This window comes from Typopeltis vanoorti, chromosome 25 (genome assembly GCF_054136105.1).
Source record: "Typopeltis vanoorti isolate ZY-2024b chromosome 25, IOZ_Tvanoo_1.0, whole genome shotgun sequence".
NCBI classification, from domain to species: domain Eukaryota; kingdom Metazoa; phylum Arthropoda; class Arachnida; order Uropygi; family Thelyphonidae; genus Typopeltis; species Typopeltis vanoorti.
The window spans coordinates 14,275,140-14,293,908 of NC_143573.1; the positions used below are offsets into that span (position 1 = coordinate 14,275,140).

Below are 18,769 nucleotides of genomic sequence, written 5' to 3' on the forward strand. Positions count from 1 at the left end.
TTTGTATCAGTTCCTTCGGCTTACCTTTTTGCATCCTGATGGCATGACTAGTCTGTGAATTTGTGTGCCAGTGAAAAATGATTTTGTCACACTTTCATTACATACTCCCCTAATCATTGACTCTCCATACATAACTTTCTCCTTAACGTTTTTTTTTTTCCCCCCCACTCGGTCTTTATTACTACTTTGGACCACCTTCTTCCTCTTCTCAGCCCTGCTGATCTCTTGCCGCTTCTGCAATTTTTCAATTTCGTGCTTTGTCCTGTGAAGAATAACATTCAAGCCTGCTATTTCTTTATTTATCTTCATTTTGTTCTTCTTTATTTCAACGGCCACTCGTTTGACATTCATTGTGATATTTTTCATCCTAAAAAGAAACATCTCTTCTCCAATTAAGGCCTGAACACACAACCTCAGCATAACTCATAGATACTGCCTTATAAGTACAGCACACCAAGCTGCTTGTTTTGACCTGCAGAATTAAATCTGAATTTGCATGTATGCAAATTAACCTGCATACTTGATGTTAAATAGTTATAGTTACTTCTCCTTTTCCTGATCTATATTCCTGATCTATATAGACAATAACTTATCTAAAATATATTATATAATTTATTTAAAAAGGACTTTAAAAGTCTTCTTTTTCTTCACTACTTTTTAATAGTGTTCACTACCACTAAGAGGCCAAAATATAGAGATATGATGTTCACATGAAAAGAACTTGATAAATGACAGATAGAGATAAGAGTTTATCCTTCACAATTTTTTAGTTTTAAATTTATTTTATTTTATTTTTTTATTTATTTTTTTTTTTTGTAATATCAATCCCACAAGTAGCAGAACCTGTAGAACATGAATATCACGTGTAAGAAAGGTGTAGTTTAGAGAAGGAATGAACCTACTGACGTTTTTCTTGAAAAGCAAGCGACTGTAGTTTGTAGCGAACACCGCAGCGAAGGCTATTCCATGGAAACAAAAGAGAAGAAGAAAGTCAGTTTTAGTGTCACTGCAACTGAGCTGTAATAGGATGCTGGACAATTGCTGCTTGTTTTAACAGACACAAATGGCAAACATATAAATTATGAATGCCAGTTCAGTGGAGAAAGGGAGGGGGGGGGGGGAAGTCCATAGAAGTACTTACAGAAATGAGAGAGCTAAAACAACTTCAAACACTATCTCATTCTATGAGAAATAGCAAATGAGGTGACCAGGGAGATCATTTATCAGCTAAACTGCCTTCCCCTGAACTTGGCTGGATTTCAGGTTCCTGTAGCCGTACGTTTTAATGGATTATCTCTACTGATGCAGATATCCCTTGTAATGTGAGGACCTAAGTTGTAGCTTGTCTAGCTTATGGATAAATTCAGTCCTTCCAGAGTGCATTAAGAATTTCTCTCGGAGGGTTTTTGTGCACCATCCAAATATGCGAACAGTATTCTAAAACTAGTCAAATTTAGGATTTGTATAAGAAGCAGCTAGGTGAGGGAAAAGTAGCAACTTGAGTGGAAAAGAATGCTTGGTTTTTTAAAAGATGGTGAGGAAGCAAGGAAATGATAGAAGTAAAAATCAGTGCAAGAAAGAAGGCTACATTTTGGTAGCAACAATTGTAAGTTATCCTTACCCTAATAAAGAATGGTATGGAGATTAGTGTTTAATGCACTGCTTTTTTGTAGAAGATATTGAAGATTGGGAAGTGTGTGTGCAAGGCAAGGTTTTTAATCAACCAGGAGGAATGGAGAACGCTATCATCAGCAAAATTATGGATAGGATTACCAGTCAGTGAGCAATTCCTTATATACATTGCTTGGAAAAAAAATCAATAAACACTATAGTGTGAGGAGCAAATGGCCATGGCACCTACCTTAATAAGATGTAGAATCTCCTTTTGCGATGATAACTGCAGCAATCCTATAGAGTATACTTTCCACAAGCATATGATAGCGATCAATGGGAATTTTGAACCATTCTTACTGTAGGCATGTAATGAGATCCTGGACTGTTGTGACCTCATCCGACACTCCAATTCATTCCAAAGATGTTCAACAGAGTAGAGATCAGTGATCTGTAGAGATCAGCCAAGTGTCGTGACATAAATATCTACAAAGCGCACATTAGGTTACAGCAGGAGCCTTATGGCACAGTACATTGTCTTGCTGAAAGAGACCATGGTCAGTTCTGTAGAAATGTCACAAAGGAGGAAACATTACATTGTCCAGAATGTTCAGATACCTCTCATAGTTCAAGGTTCATTGCACCACAGATGTCCGAGGCCAAAACCAGGTAAAACAGGACCATATCATCACACTGGCACCTCCGAATTTCATAGGTGGAGTTACGCATTTCTGTAACAGTGCATTCACTGGACATATGCCACACACCCATCCATCCGCTTTGTAGAAGGTATAGCATGATTTGTCCCTCCATAACACAGTATTGCATGCTTCCACATCCCACACTGAAGATGTGGGATGTGGATTTGCACCACTGAAGATGACACTGCATGCTGGGTTGGGTAATACAGAAATGATGTGCTAAGCCAGAAGAAATACTTCTGTTGTGGTTTACATCACCAACATGTTCTTTTTGTCTGATCTCTAAACTCCGTGAAGTTTGTCTGATGTAGGCAAGACCACAGGAGCAAGGAATGTAATATACACCTGGATATTTGTAGAATGGCACCTTATCATTTGGGGATCCTAAAACCTGTCTGATGCTGGTGGTTGGTTTGAAGACCACTCTGATGTTGTAGGCTCTTAGTATTCTGGCTATTTGATAAGAAATTGAACTGATGAAAGGGATCACTACAGTAGAAATGTGCTGGGAGCTTGATTCTTCTTGTCTGGGGGTTGTCACCGTATAGATAATTTATGATGTTCGGAGGATATCCATTTTGTGATAATGTGTTGGCTATTAGTGAGAGTTCAGTCTGTGCATCCTCCTCTTCTGATATAAACTTTCAGGCTCTATTTTTCAACATGTGGATAATGCTCAGTTTGTGTGTCCTGTGATGGTTTGAAGTATAATGAAGATGTCTTCCAGTGTCTGTAGGCTGACTGAAAATAGATAATTTGACACTATTTGATTGTCTCTTTATCAAGATGTTTAACAAATACAGTTGGCTGTTGTTTTCCACTTCAAGAGTGAATGTTATCTTGTCATGTATTGAGTTGATTTTATTCACAAATGATTTTAGGTTTTCTAAGCTGTCTCGTCATATAATGAAAATATCAGCAACATATTTCCACCATGTAGATGGTCTAGGGGAGATTGAGGAGAGAATTTCTTTTACAAGTTTTTCCATGAAAAGGTCTGCACAAGATGGTGATAGTGGGCTTCCCATTGCTAGGCCTTCTACTTGTTGGTATAGGTGTTGTTAACCTTGAAGAAATTAATTTGAAGGCAGTGTCTAAACATCTGTGTGATGTCTAGAGGAAAGAGGTCTTGAATGATGTTTATTACCTCTTCTACTGGTACATTGGTGAAGAGGGATACAACATCTAGATTGGCTAGCATGTCTGTTGGTGTAATCTTAATGGCTTGGAGTTTATTTACAAAGTGCTGACTATTCTTGATATAGGATTCTGTTGATCTTATTTTATTATTTAATAAGTTTGCAAGATGCTTGGCCAAAAGGTAAGTTGGGGATGACCTTCCATCAACGATTGGATGAAAAGGCATATCCTTTTTATGTATTTTAGGTGTTCCATATAGTCTGGGAGTGATGGGATGTGAGGATTTTAGTGTTCTCTTCACTTCTTCTGACCAAATGTTACAATTTCTGATTAGTTGGTTTGTTTCATTATGATTTTTTATGGTGGGGTCTCTGTCTAGGATCTTATAGGTAGAGTTGTCTGATTCCCTTATCAGCCTTGGTAATGATGATATCTTTGATTTTCTTCAAGTTGAGGAATTTTTTTTTTATCATAAGGAGACGTGCTGAGAATAGGTTGTTTGGCTTTGGCTAGGATTATGGTACTTTTGAATCTAATAGTGTTGGCTACGTTTTGCGGATATAGGCCTTTTTCAATTCTACACATGAAATCCATTTTAGGAATGTATTTGGGCATAATCACGAAGTTAAAACCTTTTTTGAGAATGTTGGATTCATTTTTTGTGAGACTATGATTCGACTATATCCACTACCGCAAAACGTAGCGAACACTATTAGATTCAAAAGTATCATGATCCTAGCCAAAGCCAAACAACCTGTTCTCAACACGTCTCCTTATATGATAGAAAGTCAATCCTCAACTTGAAGAAAAACAAAGATATCATCATTACCAAGGGAATTCAACAGTTATCCTTAACTAAAGACTATCATGATAAGTTAAATGTATTACTATCAGACAACTCTATAAGATCCTAGACAGAGACCCCACAATAAAAAATCATAATGAAACAAACCAACTAATCAGAAATTGTAACATTTGGCCAGAAGAAGTGAAGAGAACACTAAAATCCTCACATCCCATCACTCCCAGACTATATGGAACACCTAAAATACATAAAAAGGATATGCCTTTTCATCCAATCGTTGATGGAAGGTCATCCCCAACTTACCTTTTGTCCAAGCATCTTGCAAACTTATTAAATAATAAAATAAGATCAACAGAATCCTATATCAAGAATAGTCAGCACTTTGTAAATAAACTCCAAGCCATTAAGATTACACCAACAGACATGCTAGCCAATCTAGATGTTGTATCCCTCTTCACCAATGTACCAGTAGAAGAGGTAATAAACATCATTCAAGACCTCTTTCCTCTAGACATCACACAGATGTTTAGACACTGCCTTCAGTCTAATTTCTTCAAGGTTAACAACACTATATACCAACAATTAGAAGGCCTAGCAATGGGAAGCCCGCTATCACCATCTTGTGCAGACCTTTTCATGGAAAAACTTGAAAAAGAAATTCTCTCCACAATCCCCCCTAGACCATCTATATGGTGGAGATATGTAGATGATATTTTCATTATATGGCAAGACAGCTTAGAAAACCTAAAATCGTTTGTGAATAAAATCAACTCAATACATGACAAGATTACATTCACTCTGGAAGTGGAAAACAACAGTCAACTGTATTTTTTAGACATCTTGATAAAGAGACAATCAAATAGTGTCAAATTATCTATTTTCAGTCAGCCTACAGACACTGGAAGACATCTTCATTATACTTCAAACCATCACAGGACACACAAACTGAGCATTATCCACATGTTGAAAAAATAGAGCCCGAAGGTTTATATCAGAAGAGGGGGATACACAGACTGAACTCTCACTAATAGCCAACACATTATCACAAAATGAATATCCTCCGAACATCATCAAAAAATATCTATACGGTGACAACACCAGACAAGAAGAATCAAGCTCCCAGCACATTTCTACTGTAGTGATCCCTTTCATCAGGTCAATTTCTTATCGAATAGCCAGAATACTAAGAGCCAGCAACATCAGAGCGGTCTTCAAACTAACCACCAGCATGAGACAGGTTTTAGGATCCCCAAAAGATAAGGTGCCATTCTACAAATATCCAGGTGTATATTACATTCCTTGCTCCTGTGGTCTTGCCTACATCAGACAAACTTCACGGAATTTAGAGATCAGACAAAAAGAACATATTGGTGATGTAAACCACAACAGAAGTATTTCTTCCAGCTTAGCACATCATTTCTGTACATCTAACCACACGATAGAGTGGCAAAACAGCTCCATGCCATATATGGATGACGACTACAGACATCATTTATTCAAGGAAGCCACAATAGTGTTAATAACCGGTGAAAACCTAAATAGAAATCAGGGTACTATTCTGAAAATAGTTCGTGGAAAAACCTGATCTTCTCTCTAAATCCATTTGAACTACAACTAGCCACTAATCACATTATGTGTTTACAACAAACACGCATGCGTGATAATGAATAAGAACAATAAGTCCTCTCAGTCTCTGTCATGCAAACGTGTAACCTTAGCTACTAGATTGTTTACAATGTTTTTTTGTTCCTTTCAATTTGCATTTACTATTTTTTTATGCTTTTCCATTAACGCCTTGAAAAAGCTAGACAGTTTGCTAGCGAAACTGGTAGGCAAAGAATGTAAGATGTTTGTACGCATTACAATATGGTCAGTATTAAAATAATAAGTTTGTTTTTTTAATTTTCAAACGACCAAATATGTTTAATTTAAAGTAAAAAAATTGTGGTGCAAGATATATGCGGGGATTTTCTGAAACAAACGTTTTCAGGAAAAAAACTGAAAATGGGTATGACTTACCAAGAATCTCCTATTCGCTATTACTACTTCCTGCCTCAAGAGTGGTTTCAATCTTAGTTTTAAAACAAGCACTGTAACTTGAACATTTCTCCACATTTCAAGCAAAAATTACCAGTAATTTACAAGACTTGAGATATGTAATGAACAATCCTTCATGAATGGGTAATGAGACGTGAAAGCACAGCGCAAAATAGACAGCAATTGTAGGCTGGTAGAGATAGAGAAGCTATTAAGTCATACATATGATTGGTGCGATTTTAACAAAAGATCGCGTGAATTTCATGACTCAATAAGAAAGGCAAGCTGATAATTCTTAAGTTGAAATGCATGCTGATTCTCTTCAACCTAATTCCAAAATATCTGAAAGTGGCATAATAACATTCACTATATATTTTTTAATTTTAATAAGTTCATATCGGGGTGGTGTTTCACCCATTTATTGTTCCAACGGGACTTCTTATTACCATTTATGTACCACTTCTGAGCTGAGCAGGCAGGCTCAACTGACACAAAGTTTCAACCCTTTGGTTGAATTTTATTGCTGCTTGTTTGTGTGCCACTTCTGCATTGGGCTGGCGGGTGGACTCACACACACACATTATATGGCATGCTAGTTTCAATCCACCAGTAGAATTTTATTTGAAGTTAACCTTTCTGATATGTTTTAATGACATTGAAAATTTTAAATGCAATCGAACAAGCACTTATTTCATGTAATTGAATATTTGGACAAAAGTTTGGCAAAAGTTTTTAGTTAGATACTGTGTTTAGTGGTACAACATTTTTGCTGTACCACTAAACACAGTTTTGCTTGAATCTATACAGCACAGTTTCTGTGGGAGGGGACATGTGATTCATTAGTTAGTGCCATTTTTATCCTAGTCGTGTCTAAATGCATCATTTGTTGACAAATATATTACGCAGACTGAAAATGTCGCTGTACCTTATTCAGTGATGCAATAAAACTACTTGTTTTTTTATCCGTCTGCAGTATAGTTGCTGTTGGGGAAGGTGTGTTGTTTACCACAGCGAGCGAGTTACTATCACTGGACGTGAATATGTTTAAACTTTTTTTGTGTGAGCGAGGTATATGCAAAACTTTTTAATTTTTTTTTCATAAAGTAAAATAAAGTTTGTATTTACTGTGCGAGTTATATTTAAGTAAATACGGTATTGCAGAATATGAGTAGCTAGGCATAAGAAGGTATTGTGCCCATCATTTGTGGGTGGGGGTAGGCAGTCATCATTTTCAAGCATATGCTCAACAATACAGCCATATCCATTCATGTTGTTAACTACCCCACAGAGTCTTGCACCTATTAAGTCACTCATAAGCTATGTGGCTAGGGCAGTTGCAATATAAGATCAAGTTTGATCTTATTTAACTTAGAACCCAGTGGTAAATAAAATTCCAATAATAAATCTCACTGACAGCCGAATGGACCACTTTCATAGTGTTAAGCTGGACACACTGAAAAGGAGTATGGTTATTCATACTCCTTTTTTTCCATAGATTTCCATAGAGGAGTTGCTAGAATAGCAACTCCTCTATGGAAAAATCCATCTTCAGTTCTGTCACTATGAATAATGGTAAATGCCTTAAGCTGAAATCCTCACTGGGTTTTATATATAACAGAAACAGACAAGTTGTTTCTTAAGAGGAACACTGATATCCTCGATATTCTGGTGGAATCAGTGTAGTTCTACTGTAAGGATTTCCTTTTTTTTCTCTTCTCTCCTTTGGTTAATCCTAATTAACCAATTTCCAAGAGGTTGAGAGGTTACCTTTGTCTGAATTGAGTTTCTCAATTCATTTATTAGAGAAATATAGATGGTCAGTGTCCATTTCTGTCTCTAATAAAATGTTTAATACATCTGATATATTTGGGTGAGTTGTTGTATTTAATTCACTCACAATACAACTTAATGGAATAGCTACAAAACAAAGAGAAATAATTAAACAGCAGGTTTAATTGTTTCAATATTTCTTCTCTGTCACAGACACGTCTTTGGAAATACATTAAAATTGTAACACACAAAAACACATAAACAATAAGTGAAAGAAAGGAAAGCAGACTACATAAAGACTAAAGTCTTATGAGGAATGTCTTCTATGGGTGTTGTTGGCCAGTCTTATTTTTGTTGGGTGGGAGGCCTAAGAATTAAAGTTTCCTAAATTTCAGGAAGTTTAACACAACCATATTTATTAAGATTTGGCTGTTTTTTTCAAAAAAAAAAATCTGCTACTGGTTCCAAAAGGAGTCTTTCAAGTTTGTATTTACTGTGCTAGATCATAACAGTTTTCTTCCATCTGATTTTCTGCAAGGTATACAAGGCATGGTCAGCTAAGATCCGACTTTCCATCGTTTTGGCAGCAGATGTATTTTTTGTGTTCATCTACACAGATGTCAGCAGATCTCTCAGTCTGACAATAATATCATATGTTGTAAGAACAAGGACCTTGCAAACACCTGGGGGGGGGGGGGGAGAGAAAGTAGTGGATCTTTAGGAGAAAGCAGAGAAGGGATGTCAGCTTCAAATGAGGTTTAAAAGTAGTGCAGAGATTATATTTCTTTAAAGTTCTATTTTTTTCTAAAGTGCTCCAGATAGAGGGAATAGTAATGGCATTACTGCAATCTTTATGTTACGAGGGATATGATGAGGTTGAAGAGATAGATAATTTGAAGATCTTTTAGGAACTATAACCATTGAAAAGACTGACTTGATGAATTAAGATGAGTCTGGCTCTAAGGGAAGCTCAGGATGAACACAGTCTATAGAGTCTTACAGAGCCTGTTGATAAGGGGTTTGATGACACTATATTGTTGAGAAGTGGATGATGGGAAAGTTGATGTGTGTATCTACCTGTGTGGGTGGGTGGGATTTCTGTAAACTATAAAAGAAAGGGTTCAATTTGGGTAGAACTATGATTAGAATATTTTTTTTTTATAAAAAGACAAGTTATTGTTATTTGCTTCTTCTTTAGTGAACTTTATTCTGGGGACCTGATGTTGGCCAATGCCCATGGAAGTACCTTCCATCTGTTTATATACAGTGTCCTTCCAAGAGAAGAAACCAGTATAGATAGCAAAATCAAAGAGATCAATAACGTCAGGGGAAAGTATTCCCTCCCACCCATCAAGCATTTTCAAGAAATGCCAAAAAGATCGTGAAATTACCTGTCCCACCTCTTCACATCATAAAGACTATAGTAATGCCATTACTATTCCCTATATCCTGGTCATTTCTTAAACAAATGCCAAAACTTTAAAGAAATATAATCCCTGCACTGCTTTCAAGCCTCATTAGAAGTTGCCTCCTCTTCTCTGCTCTCTAAAGGATCCACCCCCCCCCTCTGTTCCAGTTCCAGGAATACAATTTTAACATTGTATTCCTGAAGATGTCTCTGTGACAGAAATGAAATACTGAAACAATAAAACCTGCTGTTTAATTATTTCTCTTGGTGCTTTAGTTATTCCATTAAATTGTATTATGAGTGTCTAGTCCCTAAGCCTAAATACTTTTTTAATTTACATTCAGTGTCTATTTTGCCTGTAGACAAGTTTGGCGGTTTTTCTTTCAGTCATACCACAATTTTCTTGACAAGTCAGTTCTTATTGAGTGGGATTATTTTAGTTATTTCAGAAATGAGATGTCAGGTAACTAATGCTCTCCAATAAGCACGCACGATCATAAAGATCAGGTACACATGCTGAAATTATCAGATAGAAGAATAAATGTGCTTCTGTTGCTTTTCATATTTTAACTGTCACCTTCTCAGTACAAGAGGATTTCAGGACAGATGTTGTGGTGGCTTGCTTCTTTGCATCCTGATATGAGCTTATGTTCAGTTTTTATTTGCATTTCTTTTTCATCCTTTCACTTTTGGTATGCTTAGAAGTAGACTGAAAAAAAATGTCTTAACTGAATTAATGCAAAGAGACCTAATTAAAGGACTTAAAGTTATATTTGATTATGGTTTGAAATATTAACTTTTCAATTTGAATCTATTCATATCTAATAAGAAGGATGCCTTAACTGTTCTGCTCAAAGTGTATGAATGACCTTTATCCTCTTTAATTTTTTTTTATGATTTAAATTCTTTTTTTTTTTTTTTTTTTGGCATGAATGAAATAGAATTATAAATATGTATTACTCTTTCTTCCAAAAATAAACTTTTTCTAATTCATCCCCACAAATTCAAATAGCAAATTCAGTAATTTAATCCTTAAAAGAACAATGAGTGTGTTACAATAATAATCACACAAAGAATCTGAAAAACTAACTTTCAGATTTCTTCTGACTGACATAATATGAAAATTTATCTTCTTTCATAAATTCTGTTAAACATAGTTTTCAACGTTTTAATTTCTATGTGAAACTTCTTGGGAAAAAATAAAACAAACAAAGAAATAAAATAAGTAAACCACCACTGAGAAACAAAACTTCAATATTTTTCACCAACAGCTATTATGCTAGTTACCATATTTTACATTACACATTATCCACTATTTGTCATACTTTGTTTCCATGTAAGTCATGAAGAAACAGCAGTAATTCACATATATGATTAACTGTTAAAGAATTTTTCTTGAAAATGGGAACTCACACATTATGAATAGAACAGTTAAGGTTTCATCTTATATAAGTAATACATTAAAATTCAAAAGTTAATATTTCAAAACTATAATTGTAAGGTCTAAACTTAGGATATTCATTTCTAACAAAATATCCATCAGTTAATTAAGTGCTTGTAGCATTCACTCAGTCCAAAAATCATGTGAATAAACTCAATGTGCTTTTTATAAGGTAGTTAACTGCAATTTTTCATTGGTATAATTATATCATCAAAAGAAATAGAAACTTATAAACAAAAGTTAAATGTACACTAAATTAAATAAAACAACATAAGACATCTGTAAGATATTGATAGTCTAAAGTGATGTACAAGTATACTGTCATAAAATTAAAACTTTGACTTATTTGTAGTAACCTTATGTGTGGTTATCATACATAATTATACAGATATGATTTATGAAGTCATTTATAGAAAACATTTCATGACTACTAATTTGCTCATAAAGGATAATTTTCTTGAATTCAGAAAGAGATATTAGAAGCAACTTACCTCTAATCTCAATGCCGTTCTATCATAAGCATTTGGTACACGTGCCTGTTTAACTTTTGCAAATGCTGGCAGTTTCCTCTACAGATTTAAACATAAAATTAACTCAGCTGCATGAGTAACTAGTAATCCCCACCTCCTTAACTTAATTTCTACTGAAATATTAATCTGAAAAAATATTAGTCACTCAACACTATATGAACTGTTCTTCTGTACTTACATATTAAACAATTTTACTTATTCTATTTTATTTATTTATTTTTTTATTTCATTCTATTTATTATTTTGCTTATTCGGTATCCTAATAGAGTAAATGCTGTTATATCTGCATTTACTAAAGGCATTAGGTAGCATCCCTACCACTGGACTCACCCAGCGACAGGCTAGTAACCTACCCTGGGGAAATTCAATATATTTTCAAGTTTCATCCAAAGAAAAGCTGGATGGATTATCAGGGAAAAGACCACAATTCCGGAAAAGGTATACGAAATTGGAAAAAGCAACACATAATGAAGATTGCAACATGTAATGTGAGAAGCATCACATACAAAGAAGAGGAACTTGATAAACAACTAAACCAAGTTAACCTAAAGATATGTATAGTAACAGAAACAAAGAAATCACATAAAGGTACAAAAGAAAGAAATAACTATATAAAAATCTACGGTGGGGTAAAAAAAGAGCAAAAGCAGGTATAATGATTTTGGTACATAAATCTCTAAAGAACAGTATTATTGTATATTATAACTATTTGAACGAAAGACTAATAGAAATTAGACTAAAGATATTAAGAAGCCACATAATTAAGAGGCCACATAACAATAATTGGTGCATATGCACCAGAAGAGGGGAAAAAAGAAGACAGTAATATATTTTATAAAGAATTACAGAATACCACAAATATAGTTACATCAATAACTTATATTTTATTTGCCCATAACAATGTCTGAATTTAAAGTTAAAAAAAGAAAAATAGATCAAGAAAGCAGAACTTTTCAAGGAAAATGGGAGAAGCCATATTTCTTTGTGGAAGTAAAAAATATTACAACATGTTTGATATGTAGACAAAGTGTCGCCATGGTGAAAGAATATAACCTAAAACGCCATTATGAAACAAACCATAAGTGATAAATATTCAGAAAAGATGAGGGATGACACAGAATTTCAACAGAGGATATTTTCAAATGTTATCACAACAAATGATGCTGCTGTTAAATGTAGTTACGTCATAAGTGAAAAAAATTGCTCGGGCTTCGAAACCTTTTACCGATGGAGAATTTATTAAAAATTGTATTTTAAGCAGTCGAAATCATGTCTGGGAAAAAAGCAAGCATTTCAAAGTATAAGCCTATCAGGAAATACAATTGCAGAGCATGTTGAAGATACAGCAGAGAACTTCCAAGATATATTGCGTGAAAAAATAAAGAGTTTTGTAGCGTTTTCCATTGCAGTTGACGAATGTACAGACATTATTAATACTTCCCAGTTAGCAATATTTATTCGTGGCATTGATGACGATATGAATGTGACTGAAGAACTATTGGATATAGTGCCTATGTCAAGAACAATGACAGGAAATGACTTATATTTGTGTATTGAGAAAAGTCTTGAAAATGCTCACGTGGACAGGTCAAAATTAGTAAGTGTGACTACAGATGGGGCACCTGCTATGTTGGTGTTGACGTCGGACTTGTTACAAAACTTCAAATGAAAAAGGAAATGTTGTGCAAGGACAAACTTAAATCGTTTCATTGCATAATACACCAGGAGTCACTTTGTGCTAAAAAACTAAAGATGGAACACATCATGAGTGTAGTAATTAAAACAGTAAACTGGATATGCTCTCACGCCTTGAATCATCAACAATTCAATGCTTTGTTGGATGAATTGGATTCACAATACAGGTTTGCTATACTATATGGAGGTTAGTCACGGCATTGTTTTAAAAAGATTTTTTGAACTCTTAAAAGAAATTGACATGTTTACTTCATCCAAAGGAAAATTGATTCCTCAGCTCAAAGATGAAGATTGGTACAAAGACTTGGCCTTTTTAGTTGACATAACAAACTACTTAAACACTTTGAATACTACTCTGCAAGGACATGAACAATTGATATGACATATGTATGATTCAATTAAGTCATTTCTGGCAAAACTCTATCTTTGGCAAACCCAGGTTGCAAAGAATAATTTAGCCCACTTTCTTACACTTAAATTGATTTCTGAAAATAACAATGGTGTTGAAAAGTACATTCCTAAATTGAAGAAGAAAATTTAACTTGAAAAACGATTTTCTGATTTCAACCAGTTTGAAAATGAATTATTATTCTTCAGTTCACCCTTTTTAATTAATATTGAAAATGTTGATGAAGAATTACAAATGGAAGTAACTGAACTCCAGTGCAATACTGAACTAAAAAATAACTATAACAAAGTTGGCATACCAAATTTTTATAAATACCTTGGCAGGTAAATATCCCAAATATAAAATTTATTGTGTAAAAATGTTGTCAATCTTTGGAAGCACCTATGCATGTGAACAATTATTTTCAATTATGAAACTTATTAAGTCAAAGTTCCGTTCACATATGAAAGATTCTAGATTAAATGCAATGCTTTCATATTACAACATGAAATGAAAAAGCAGGTATTGACTGTTAGTACAGAGAAAAAGATGTCAGATTTCAGGATCGAAATCAAATTAAAAAAAGGACTCGTAGATAAAAAATCTTTATTTTTGTAAGTCCCGATTATATATTTAAATAATTTTCTTAAAGTATGAATAAAACGTAATTGAACTTATATTTTCTAAACTTGCTATATTTTTAAAATTTAAAAATAAAAATGGTTATAATTTAAATGGTGGTGTAACTGTTTACGTAAGTCGTAAAGGCCTTGCAACAACAGGGCCTTTGTTAGAGCCTTTCTTTTTTTAGTTTATGTTTTGGTTCCTAGAATAATATTGAATAAAGCCCACATCTGATATACATTTAATTGACTGGCCCTTTGCTGCATTTGAGTTTGAGACCCCTGATGTAGATGATTGGTAGTAGAGGTTCGGTGTAGTGGTGGAGACAAAGAGTTGTACAGTAGGTGTCCTCCCACGATGAGTCTTCGGACTCCTTACAGGTGTCACGAATGATAATAATATCTTTTCTTGTCCTCTGCAGCTTGTACACCAACTTATTATTATTATTATTTAACACCTCCATTGAGTCCAGGGACTCATCGAGGTAGGGCACCTGCTCTACGACTCTGTCTCCACCATTCAATCACCAACTGACTGCAACTACACCAACGCCATCTGCCACCGACCACCACTGGTATTTCCACAGACAATCACAAACATCCATGTCCAGAGCGAGATTCGAACCTGCAGCCTTTTGGCTGGAGAGTGGATACACTATCCACTCGGCGCCAACCAGGCAGGCTTATCGTGTGGAAGACTATCTATCGAATGCTTTTGCAAAGTCCAACAATATCACTGTATATGATTCTTCCTTATCCAACACATTCATCACCTTATCATAAAACATAAAGCAGATTGCTAAAACAAGATCTGCCCTTCACAAACCCATACTGAACATCATAGAGAATCCTAGTTCATCAATCCAATCCTGTATTCTATTTCTAACCAATATTTCTAACACATTGATCACAAGTTCAGAAAATCATGTATCATTGTGCCTTCTTTCCACACTTTAGGAACCTTACTCACTGAAACTCTTCTTCTTCTGCAGCTTCTCCCACTTAAGTGGGGTCACTGTTTGTTATGAGTCTCCTCCACACCTTCCTGTCTTGGGCTGTCACCACATCCAAGTTCTTCATCTTCAAGTCCTCTTCTACCAGCTCCCTCTATCTCTTCTTTGGCCGCCAACGCTTCCGCCTTCCTTGCACATCCATCTGCATGACCCTTCTTCCCACATATTCGTCCTCCCTCCTCATCACATGACCAAACCATCTCAACTTTGCCTCCTGTATTTTCGCTCCTAAGTTCGTAACTTTCACTGTTCCCCTGACATAGTCATTTCTCAGATGATCCTTTCTGGTCAAACCGCACATCCACCTAAGCATTCTCATCTCTGCTACTTCCATCGTGCTAATGTTATTTTTCCTCAGGGCCACAGTTTCTATAGCATATGTCATAGTTGGCCTCACTACTGTCCTATAAATTTTGCCTTTCAGATTGATCGGCACCCTCTTATCGCATAACACTCCAGCCATCTCCCTCCAGTTCCTCCAACCTGCTTGTATCCTGCATCCCACTTCCTTCTCAGCTCCTCCATCTTCTTCCACTGTTGAACCTAAGTATCTAAAGTCTCTCACCTTCCTGATGACATTTCTTTCCAGCTCCAGATCTGTCTCCTGGCCACCGCCCACTGCGCAACACATATACTCTGTCTTACTTCTGCTCAGTCTCATACCTCTCTCTTCCAGTACTTTTCTCCATCTTCCCAGTTTAGTTTCCACTTCTTCTCTTGAATCTACACACAGCAAGATGTCATCTGCATACAATGCTGTCCAAGGTGCATCTTCTCTCACCTCCTCTGTTACCACCTCCATCACAATATTAAACAGAAACGGACTTAATGCTGACCCTTGATGCAAGCCAACTGTTACTTGAAAACTTTCTGTCTGTCCCAAACAGGTCCGAACACTTGTCTTCACATTCCTGTACATTTCCTGCACCAACTTGACATATTTCTCCAGCACCTTCTTCTCCCTCAGACACCTCCAGACTTCTTGCCTTGGCACTCTATCGTATGCTTTCTCCAGATCAATAAATACCAGATGAAACTCCCTTTGTTTCTCTCGATATTTTTCCAACATCTGTCGTAACCCAAAGATAGCATCTGTTGTTGATCTACCAGGCATGAAGCCAAATTGTTCCTTTGCAATCTCCACCTCCTCCCTCAATCTACCATCAAGAACCCTTTCTAGGATCTTCATTATGTGGGACATCAACTTTATTCCTCTGTAATTTTTACAGTCTTGTGCATCCCCTTTACCCTTGTAGATGGGAACAAGAGTACTCTCCCTCCATTCCTCGGGTATATTTTCCTGTTGGCAAACTTTCATGAACAGGTTCCACAGCAGGTCAATTCCCTCTTCCCCCAGTGCCTTCCATGCCTCCACTGGAATTCTGTCGGGGCCCACCACTTTTCCATTCCTCATCCTCTTCATGGCCTCCGTCACTTCCATTCTACTGATGTTCTGCACCATCCCCTCAGAAGGCTGCCCATCTCCTCTGTGAGTCCTTGCATTTTCCTCATTCAAAAGTCCCTCAAAGTATATTTTCCATCTGTTTCTTATGTCCACATCCCTCCATAATACTCTTTCAGCATCTTTGATCTGCCTCACATGTAAGATGTCCTTAACTGCTTTATTTCTACATTTCGCTAGTTGGTAAATTTTTCTCTGTCCTTCCTTTGTTTCTAATTGATCATACAGATCTTGATATGCCATGGCCTTCGCCTGTGCCACAACTCTCTTGGCTTCTTGCTTTCTCTCTATGTACACCTCTCTGTCCTCTTCCACTCTTGACTCATCCCACTTCTGCTTTGCCTTCCTCTTAGCTGTCACTGCCACTTGTACATCATTATTCCACCACCAACCCTCCTTCTGCTCTCTAATCTTTCCAGATGTCTCACCAAGCATCTCGATTGCACAGCTCAGGATTACTTTTGAATTATGTTTCCACCAATCTTGTACACTTTCCAGTCCATCCGAAATCCTCTCTAACACTCTCTCCCTAAAACGATTCCTCACGCTCTCTTCTTTTAAGCAAAACTACCTAATTGTCTTAATCCCATGGCAACCAGAAGTTCTTATCTTCGATCTTATTTTAAAGTCTGCGCACAGCAGTCGGTGTTGTTGTGCTACTTGATCTGTTGGAATTACTTTACAATTTGTCACAACCTTAAGATGTTTTCTTACTCACTGAAACACTCTCATTAAATAACTAAGATAAGGACATGGCTAGCTCTTTTGCATATTCTTTAAACTTGTTACACCTCCAATTCTTTCATTTTTAATTTTCCTAATTCTTTCCTCCCTTATACATGTTACACAGCATCATTCATACCAACATGATATATACTGATGAAGTGTTCGTTAAATAATGCTACTATATCATTTGCTATGGTTACTCTGCTACCACAGCTATCTATCAGCATCAATCTGCAATAATTATTTTCCCTTTTGCATGCCACATGGCAGAAAAAGTCCCATGGATTAGATTGACCTGATTGGCCAATCTCCACTCTCATTCTAGTTTTTCTTTTTCAACCATGCTTGTCACTTTTCTGGCCTGCACTTCATATTCTTCATGCATCAGTTTCCTGCAAACTGTCTTGTACTTGCTCCATAACAATTTCTTTTGTACCACAGCTTGTTTAATTTCACCATTCATCCATCTCACTTCTACTACTTCTCACTTCCATTTATTCATTGAACACTTGGTATGCAGTTATGCATTGCTTGTGGCAGATGCTACCTTATCATTTCCCATGCACTGTCAACATTTTTTTTTACACAGTTCATCAACCCAATGTATTGATGCTAGCTGAATACAGAGCTTCTGATAATCACCCACCTTGCAGTTTCACATATAGATCTTCTTGATAACTACTTTTTCCTGTTTCACTACCTTCCAAACCATCATCATCAAATTCCAGGTATATACCCTCAAGGGGTGTACAGGATATGATAGTACCACATGAAAAATTTATATTATTACTAACTTCCTATCTACAATTTTCCTCCAAATCAGTCTGTTACCTGTCAAGACTCCAATATTATAAGATCTTAGATTTCTGTTTTTTAAAGCACTTTTTACTGTATCAATCCACCTAAATCGTGGTCTTTTTCCTGCCAACCTGGGAGAGAACACTCGTTTTGCTAATCTTTCCTCCCCCATTCTGTTTAAGTGACCATACCATCTGAGATTAGCTCTACTAATGCATTCCTGGATGCTGACAATGTAAGCTATTTCCTAATATCCTCGTTTTTAATATGATATTGCCATTGATGCCATCTGTTCATGCCCCCAATCTTTCTCAGGACTCTCATATCTGTTGCCTCTAGTGTTTGGTCAAGTGTTTTACTTCTGACCCAGCTCACAGATCCATAAGTTAAAATTGGTTTAAACACTGTCTTGTACACAGCTAATTTAGTGTTTTGGCTAATTTCTCTGTTATTCCATATAAATTTATTCAGTTCACTTCCTACCATATAAGCGTTGTTGATTCTGTTGTCTATTTCCATATTTAATTTACCATCTTCGTTAAAAATCGTGCCTAAGTAGCTGAAATGTTTTACTTGTTCTATAGGTTCTCCATTCACAATGCAGTTGATATTTTCAATGTT

The 18,769-nt window shown here is 36.0% G+C and overlaps 1 protein-coding gene across 1 annotated transcript in view; it reads right to left on the reverse strand.

The window, feature by feature from the left end:
• Positions 1-18,769, reverse strand: part of LOC150092564 (adapter molecule Crk-like) — a 129,596-nt gene that overhangs the window by 5,564 nt on the left and 105,263 nt on the right. The window contains exon 7 of the mRNA XM_090414572.1: positions 11,405-11,482. Within this exon, the coding sequence (XP_090270698.1) occupies positions 11,405-11,482 (78 nt within the window). The remainder of the gene's footprint in view (positions 1-11,404; positions 11,483-18,769) is intronic.